The sequence below is a fragment of the Gymnoscopelus braueri genome (genome assembly GCF_963280865.1).
Source record: "Gymnoscopelus braueri genome assembly, chromosome: 1".
NCBI classification, from domain to species: Eukaryota; Metazoa; Chordata; class Actinopteri; order Myctophiformes; family Myctophidae; genus Gymnoscopelus; species Gymnoscopelus braueri.
The window spans coordinates 10,280,688-10,290,233 of record NC_137603.1 but is presented as its reverse complement, the minus strand read 5'-3'; the positions used below and the strand labels follow the sequence as shown (position 1 = coordinate 10,290,233).

Genomic DNA, 9,546 nt, shown 5'->3' with positions numbered 1-9,546 from the left:
GAATTTGCATCATGTCTATAATATGCATACAGGCAATAGATCGTTTGACAGACCCAGCCTATATTTTCTTTCTTAAGTGTTGACAAATGTTGGGCACACAAATATTTGTATTGAGATTTGGCACTTGTAATTGATTTTTCATGAAGAATAAGGCATTCTAATGACATACGCAAGCTTTGGTCCTACATAAGTCTGCCTCCGAGCAGACTTGAGAAAGAGCGTGCCTCCCGCACAATTCACCGTAAAAAAATGGGAAGTTGTGTAAATCCCTTTACCTAAAAAAAATATGGGCGTAAACAGCTTAGTGAATTGTGCCCAACGGGTCTCATTGGGATGCATCATTATTCAATACCTTGTAGATCTGCTATTTTCAGATCACCAAAGTATTATAGGTTTTAGTGGACTTGAACAACGAGAGACACCGCCAAACGTTGCAAGGTCCACTAGAGCCGACTCAGCGCCGTTCGAGTTATATACCGATGGGGAGGGACAGAATGGTTAATTATCTCCCCCCACCACACCCCAGGCAGTGCCTGAGGACTATTTTCCACCACGGAGGAAAGCCGGCCAGTGCTGTCCTCTTGGAATGAGACGCAGTGACTAGGGGCGAAGCAGTTCGGCGTGCGTCACAGAAGGGGGCGTTGCCAAGTTACTAAGAAAACGGCACATGCTGTACAGGTCCTGTAGAAGGACGGGGAAGGACTGGGTCAGGTGGGTTGTGCTAAGGTGCCAACCAGGTATACTTAATGAACTGGTGGGTTTTGTCCACACAAAAATATCATTTTAACACTTACTGTAGTACAATCTTTGGAAAAACATTCTTCCTCCGTATGTATTAATATTCAATTCAATTCAAACTTTATTCCAGACACACAGGGGGTCCATAGAGTACATACAAATATCACACAACAAATACATAACAAGAAATAAAATCATACATAGAGGCTGACTCTCCAGTGTTTACGCAGCCTGGACAAGTACCAGAGACAGCTCTTCCCAGGATTGACTATATCCTCAATAATACTGTTCCGGGACTAATAATAATACCAAATGATCATGTTTTAGGGGAAGTAGAGCCATGGAACCCTAACGTCCTTATTCAATTCCTTCATTTCAGACCAGTGTGTGGAGTCCAGACTGCAGGTCAAGATGAACTCTCCAGACTCAGCCAGGGACATTAAACAGGAACCTGAAGACCACCCGCACCTCAGTAAGTTTTATGTTCGTTCTTTCTTTCATTTTTTCTGTTCTATTGTAGAGCTGTCGCAATATAATTTTTTTACTATGCAATAATCATGACAAAATATATCATGATAATATTCCGATGATGAAACCAATTGGTCGTGCTGTCTTGTGCACGTACCATAGGCACCGGATGTCCCCCCCATTATTTAGCGTTCGACTTGTCGATCTCGCCGCCCACTGGGCTATTTTTTATTTATTTTCCCCTACTGGCGCTGGTCTAGCACCCCACTGTTCCCATTGTGTTGCACAATCGTCGTTGTGTATTGGCTGCATGCTTGCCTCTCGCTGCAATGACCGTTATGTTACTGGCTACGTTGCTCTCTCAACTCGATCAACTAGGTGCCAGACAAGCTTATACATAACAAATCGTTCTCTGTATTCCGCCTGTGGGTGTGAAAGAAGCGGAAGCCCGTGGGGCTCGGGTTGCAAGAATCAAGTGCTGCAATGATAGACTGACTGACCAGGGATCAGATTACTGCAGCTCAATATAGGCTATGGGAACAAAGTTGTTCCCCCGTCAGTTAAAGTGAGAGCAGAGAGCGCACGCACAAAGCACATCAAACCTCTGTGGAATCAAAGTGCACCGTGGCATTTGTGATCATGGATTCCTTATTCATCGAGGTGAATGTTTCTTATTGTAGGCTGCTACAGCTAGGCTAGATTTCATATTTCATATGGAGTATAGCTGACATCTCGCCTATACTGTGTTAGAACAGCATTTTAGGATTGTCGGTTATAAAATAATGGTTGCTTTTTTCATAATTGTAAGAAGCCAAAATAAAAAAAAACATTGATTAATTGAGCAGTCCTACTTTGATCACTGCCCTCACAGAGGTCAAATATAGGCTGGTTATGTGATCTAGATTTGTTGTAGAGGGAAAAGAGAAAGGACCAAGTACAGAGTCGACCCTGCTCAACATTAGTATTAGTTAAAGGGCAAGACCACTTTGGTAACTACACAACCCAAACCTCTACCAAAGTGGTCTTGCCCTTTAACTAAGCATTTTTTTCACACTTTCAGAGAATATCCGTGGTCGTAATGGGGACATAGTTGGCAATAGATGCCAAAACAATAATATATTAATAATATTTATAATTGTTGAGAATATTTCCAATCTTAATTACTTCCCCGAGCCATGATGATGACTTACCCCAATCCAACCTTTGATGCTGAGAAAAATGGTGCCATATTATCATGAGCCTTAGTGAGGTCCAATTATATGAAGACAGGTTGAAAATGGGTGACGTCGTCCTTTAAGTGGTTAGCAACATTAAAATAAGTGTATCTTCTTCAACTATTTCCAGATTTCAGTGCATGGCACGTCAATTGAAAACTTACAGTCTCCACTTTAATAATAAAACGGAATAATATAATGACCATGACTTGCAGCGCATTCTATCAGATGTGGAAAAAAAGCTTGCTTGCTTGACCTATTGGCAGCATGCACAAGAAACGAGGCGCTGGTCGGTACAGTGGTTTGTGAAATTAGCACCAGAGACACAGACAGATTCACCGACTAATATCTAGACATACTCTACAGGGTCTGAAGTGTACACATTTTAAACTACGACCCATTAACTTTCACCAGACATGTCAAGCTTTTGTGTTTGGAGGTGCTTCTGGTTCATAACGTCATGCACTTAGTGGCATGAGCTATGATTGGTCTACTTTGGAGGTGACATACATACATACTGTACATACGGACACGTCCAGTTGTATACAGCTTGGCCTACAGCCTCACTTACTCCCAAATCAGAGCTCACATCTTGATTGGTTTAATACTTTATCGGTCAAAACATGTAAACTGCATGGAGGTACAGTAAAACATTTGGGCTAAAAGGAACACAAAAAACACGTTTTAATGATAAATATTTGTTCTATCACCGTAATTCATTTGTTGGGTATTATAACTAAATATATTGATTCAGGTTACTTTTTAAAATATGTATTTTGCTATAATCTTGCTAACACTTTCGAGCCTTCTTTAGAGTTTCCAGAACCACCTGTAACAACCTGTACTTATTTAGTAACTGTTTTGTCAGTCTTAGTAGGTAATAGCTATGTACAATAGATATACATTTTAGGAATCCCGTGTTCACTATCATGTTATTTTTCTGCTCCTAGACATCCTGCACATGGTTGTGTGTAAAGAGGAGGATTCTCCTGAGCAGAAGAGGAGCCCCAGTCTGCTCCAGGAGGAACCAGAGCCTCCACACATTAAAGAGGAACAGGAGGAGATACTTCAAAGACCAGAGGAGCTTGATGGGTCAATGTTGACATTATTATCAGTGAAAGTTGATGATGATGAAGACAGCTCTTCACACTGCTATGAAGTTGAAGTCAAGCTTGAATCTGACACTGAAGTCACTGAAGACAGTGATGATTGGGAGGAGTTAAGTGGAGGTGTCCACACTGGAGAAAACACTGAAGTCACTGAAGACAGTGATGATGATTGGGAGGAGTTAAGTGGAGGTGTCCACACTGGAGAAAAACCTTTCCAGTGTAAACATTGTGACAAGAGTTTCTTTCGGTCAAATCATCTGAAGTCACACCAGATTGTCCACACTGGAGAAAAACCTTTCCTCTGTAAACTGTGTAACAAGAGTTTCAGCTTTTCATCTAACCTGAAGCGACACCAGCTTGTCCACACTGGAGAAAAACCTTTCCAGTGTAAATATTGTGACAAGAGTTTCTTTGACTCAAGTTCACAGAAGACACACCACCGTGTCCACACTGGAGAAAAACCTTTCCAGTGTAAACATTGTGACAGGAGTTTTTCTAGTTCATCATATCTGAAAATACATCAGGGTGTCCACACTGGAGAAGAGAAGCCTTTCCACTGTAAATATTGTGACAAGAGTTTTAATCAGTCAGCTTCTGTGGAAAGACACCAGCGTATCCACACTGGAGAAAAACCTTTCCAGTGTAAATATTGTGACAAGAGTTTCTTTGACTCAAGTTCACAGAAGAAACACCAGCGTGGCCACACTGGAGAAAAACCTTTCCAGTGTAAATATTGTGACAAGAGTTTCAGTGACTCAAGTTCACAGAAGAGACACCAGCGTGTCCACACTGCAGATTTCCAGTGTAAATATTGTGACAAGAGTTTCACTAGTTCAGCTTCTCTGGAAAGTCACCAGCGTATCCACACTGGAGAAAAACCTTTCCATTGTAAACATTGTGACAAGAGTTTCACTACGTCAGCTTCTGTGGAAAGTCACCAGCGTATCCACACTGGAGAAAAACCTTTCCATTGTAAATATTGTGACAAGAGTTTCGCTAGGTCAGCTTCTGTGGAAAGTCACCAGCGTATCCACACTGGAGAAAAACCTTTCCATTGTAAACATTGTGACAAGAGTTTTAGTCAGGCATCTAACCGGAATAGACACCAGCAGCGTGCCCACACACATCAGGGTGTCCACACTGGAAAAAAACCTTTCCAGTGTAAATATTGTGACAAGAGTTTCAGTGACTCAAGTTCACAGAAGAAACACCAGCGTGTCCACACTGGAGAAAAACCTTTCCATTGTAAACATTGTGACAAGAGTTTTAGTCAGGTATCTAACCTGAATACACACCAGCGTGTTCACACTGGGGGAAAAAACTTTCCACTGTAAACAGTCTGACAAGAGTTTTGTTGGGTCGCGTCAACTTAAGGTATACCAGCGCATCCACACTGGAGAAACACCTTTCCACTGTAAACATTATAACAAAGAGTTTCAGTCGGTCAGATTACCTAAAGAGACACCAGCAGCGTGTCCACACAGGAGAAAACTCTTGTCACATTAACAGTTTGAGAAGAGTTTCAGTCAGTTAAGTGCTCTGAAATGACAAAAGTGCATTCACACCAAAGGGGGGAAAAAAACAAAAAAACATTCCAATATATTTACCTCACTGGGAGGATCAAATGAAATAGCTGTATGTTGTCAGGGAGTTGGATAGAGAGGCACAAATATCATGTATATTTATACTGCTACTGTCAACAGAAGTTTGCATTAGGACTCGTCTTTTGGAGTCATTCCTTTTTTGTTTTCTTCTTTTAAAGCCTTACTACAATCAGTTCATGATAACGGTATTTAAAAAAAAGTTTTTTACCTAGAGGTATGTAAATTATTTTGGCATTATTAATTTATACAAAAAATGACCCATGTAAACCATATCAATTGTATGAGGTAGAACTGTTTGACTATAATGTTATAGTTTGTTTTATTATGATTTAATGTCATTTTGCTGTGTTCTATTACATGCCCAATGAATGGGCCACTATTTCAATTATTTTACTTATTAAATATCAGTTAACTGAGGTAAAACATACTCTGCATGTAGTTGTTTATGAATTATGACAGTAAGTGTTACAATTAATGGGATGGCTATGGTCATTATTTAGTTGTATTACATTATTATTGTTATAGTGAATTAAAGTCTATGGAAAGCACTACGCGCGCACACATGCAATATGTTTCATGATTATGCTTTAGTATATAATACGTTTTTATGTATTGTATTATTATCAGGAAGGTGAAACATATTCTATGTTCTCTTAACATTACTATATTTTGGATGTGTGGAAGAATTTAGTCTGGAGGCAGGAATCGGAATACACAACTTTAGTGTCACATCACATGATTACAGTCAGTTATCAGCAGTTACAGGAAGACTAGAGAAAAAATATATAGACAAAAGAATTTAGACAAAAAATGATTCAGGTACAATCAATCCATCTTACAGAACTGTTTCCCAGAACATTCTGGTACAAAAAACAAAACTGTATGTAAACAGTTCTGTTGAAAACAATGTTTCGTGTTTTTGATGTAAACCAGCATTTGTGGGGTTAACAATCTGCGGGAACTCAGAGTGGTGTGTGTTGCAACACGGATGAGAGAGAGGGACGGACACGTATCCGGTGTTAGTCTGGGTTGAAACATCCACCACGTCCGTTGTGAACGAGAGCAGAATTGCAGGAATTATTGATAAAGAGCATGATCGACAAGACAATTCATATGACACTGTGGTTGATGATATATTTGACTTGACTGCTGATGTTCGTGAAGGTACATCTCCCTTTAAAGACCATTTTGAACAACTAAGGGCTACAGCCAATAATACAATTAAAACCATCAATGACACAGGTGAAAATCAATACCATGGAGAAACTATTTTAAACAAACCGTTCTCAAACTTCCTCCCAACTATTCCAATATGGTCAGATCTACTCTCAGGTGATTTGCAGCGATTCTCTGGAGCCTATGCTGCACAAATAAACCAGAGTAAGAAAAGAACAGCTGTTAGTGAGGCCATGTTCAAAAACACAAAAGTGTTGCTTTTACGAAATGAGAAACAGACTTGACGAATGTATACAGCACATACGCTCTCTATACAAGCAGTCAGCCATAGATTTCATTTACAAAGTAGGCTACAGGATACCACAGGCATCACAGCGTCCACACCACACGTGCGTATGTCACAAGTGCCACGGCAAATAGCTGTCTTGTGTCCACCGCCAATTTGTAAAGGCTATGCACTGATAATGTCCCTTTTCTGACCCCTGACCTCACTGGACGGCCCGCCACTTTCCAAAATACACCTGTCTGGCTTAGCGGAGAGTGTGGCGTTGTAGAGGGGGTCTCCCTGAAGGCGTGTGCGTATGTCACAAGTGCCACGGCAAATAGCTGTCTCGTGTCCAGCGTCCAATTTGTAAAGGCTATGCACTGAAAATGTCCCTTTTCTGACCCCTCACCTCACTGGACGGCCCGCCACTTTTCAAAATACACCTGTCTGGCTTAGTGGAGAGCGGAGAGCTAGGGCAGGATAGTTGTCTTTTTTTCCTTTTAGATAGTGACTATGAATTTTTACAAACTATTGCTGCTGCATTTGGGCTTACATTACATTACATTACATTACAGTCATTTAGCAGACGCTTTTATCCAAAGCGACTTACAATAAGTGTATTCAACATAGGTAGGGAACGAAAACTACTAATCACCAGAAGTCTTTAGTGCATTTTCTGCAAAAACAAGCAACCAAGAGTATACGTAGCGCCAAGGTAAAAGTGCAATATATCAGCTACCTATTTCCTTAAACAGATGAGACAAAATAGCTAAATCAAATGAGCATGAGCTAAAACAAATAAGTGTATCGACTAAACAAGATCCAATAAACAATCCAATAATCCAATAAACAATACAGCAATAGAAAACAAGCGTTCGTACAACTAGTTAACAACAAGTAGGTCAGGCAGAGAGGAAGGGTAGTGTTTCCTGAAGAGGTGAGTTTTCAGCCTGCGGCGAAATATGGGCAGTGACTCTGCTGTCCTAACATCAGTGGGAAGTTCATTCCACCACTGTGGGGCCAGAACAGAAAAGAGTCGTGACCGTGTGGATCGGCCAGAAGGACCCTTGAGTGACGAGGAAATCAGTCGCCCCGAGGTGGCAGACCGAAGTGGTCGGGCAGGGGTGTAGGCATCGACCATAGCCCGGAGGTAGGAAGGAGCTGTTCCTTTCACTGCCCTATAGGCTAGCACCAGGGTTTTGAACTGGATGCGAGCCGCTACGGGGAGCCAGTGTAGAGAGCGGAGAAGGATGGTTGTGTGGGAGAACTTGGGGCGGTTGAACACCAGGCTTAAAAAGCAGTATTGTCCCCTTGGGCTTTCCAGCCTCTGTGAGATGGGATTGTTGTTGACAAAGAGTAAAACTCAGAAGAGCATGGTTGAAAGCTAATGATATGTCTCCCAGAATGTAGTGTTGATGTCATGCAAACAATATGTGTTCAAGTGAAAAGTAGTTTAGAGAAAGCAGTGAAAACTGGGGACATGATATGGATAGCAAATTAGCACAAGCCACCACCAGACATCTGGTAAAATTCAGCTGTGGCTAGTAAGTATATACTATAGTAGCCATTGTGGAAGATACCCACCTACAGTATCATTTGGCACTGTTCTATTCTAAAGATCTAACAACCAACCTTTATTTGGAGGTTCATTGTTTCAAAAATTATAATTGTTTGGTATGTTAAGACTACAATACCCTTTGGATGGTAACCAACCATCAGTAGGAGGTAGGGGGGGTTTACTGGCCACTGTGGTTGGTGTCTAATAAAATGTAGTTCACTGCCCTTCAGAAAATTATCTCAATTGTGAACATGATGATTGTGAATTTGTCCTCATACCTTATCAAGCAACCACAAGACAAGGTCAATTATTTCTGCACACATGAACTTTGACCTGAGAAAGATCTACATGGATTGGAGAAAACAAATTGAGAGTTTGTTCACTCGCCCTCTCAGAGTAACACCTGATTTATACGTAGTTGCACGCCAGTGTTGCGCACCAAAAATAGCCTATTTTAGGTGCGCAACACACTATGTGCAACCAAGTATAACTCGGGCTTTAAATTGACAGGCAGGATTTTTTACTGTGTGGGTTTTACCTGTGTATGTACGGTTGCTCTGGGTTACCCACTAAATTGGCTGTGCCTCAAATAGGCTGTGCCTCAGCACATCAAGATGACATGTTGATTGATCTAATTACATTTCAATTATGAGTTCATTTGACTGGTTCAAGTGCATTTTGATTGACCTTTGACTTCCACAGCTCAAAAGGCTGGGCTAAAACAACAGACAAACTGTCTTTGATATCTAAATGCTCACACAGTTGTCAGAGAAATTAACGTTTGCCTAAGCTTTGTGTCCAGGCGTTGTCAGGACAAACAGTCAATAGATTTGGTTGTAACTTTGATGTCACCCATTTGCTACTGATGTCAGTAATGCATACAAGCATCTGACATCTGATTCTTTTTACACTCTTGTTTTTTCTCCATTGTATTCACAACATCAAAACAGTTCCCCTCCAGATTCAGAAATGGAAATGTGAATTATTTTGATTCATTTTGTAAATATGACTGTAAAGAAGAGGAATACCAATTTTAATGTGTCTTTTAAATAATTTTCAGTCTGCTTTGAATATTGGTAAATTGTACTTAGAATCCTGAATAAGCCCTTCATCAGAGGTGCATTAGACACATCTATTTTTGATGTGTGATGTATGAAAAAAAACAAAAAAACATATATAAAGGTTGGAACAAAGCTAGCAAGTAATGCTATGTCACTGTGTTTATTCTGTGTGAAATACAGCATCTTTGTGTGTTATCGTGTATCAGATCTATGGGTAAAGCAAGGCACTAACATCAGGGTTGGGGTTCACCCGCTGGACCTCCATGTACCCTATTCCCTATGATACCATACTTCCTTTTGGATCAACTTAAAATGAGTCATTTGTTTTTAGGCTTATAACAACATCAACAAAG

At 40.6% G+C, this 9,546-nt stretch overlaps 1 protein-coding gene across 1 annotated transcript; it reads left to right on the top strand.

The window, feature by feature from the left end:
• Positions 1-529: 529 nt before the first annotated feature.
• On the top strand, positions 530-9,476 carry LOC308087602 (uncharacterized protein; the record flags this gene model as incomplete). The annotated part of the gene is made up of 4 exons (XM_080431572.1): positions 530-711; positions 1,118-1,210; positions 3,371-4,255; positions 9,400-9,476. Exons 2-4 carry the CDS (start codon positions 1,150-1,152, stop codon positions 9,474-9,476), a joined length of 1,023 nt encoding a protein of 340 aa, XP_080287698.1. The 5' UTR covers positions 530-711; positions 1,118-1,149.
• Between the last annotated feature and the right edge of the window lie 70 nt (positions 9,477-9,546).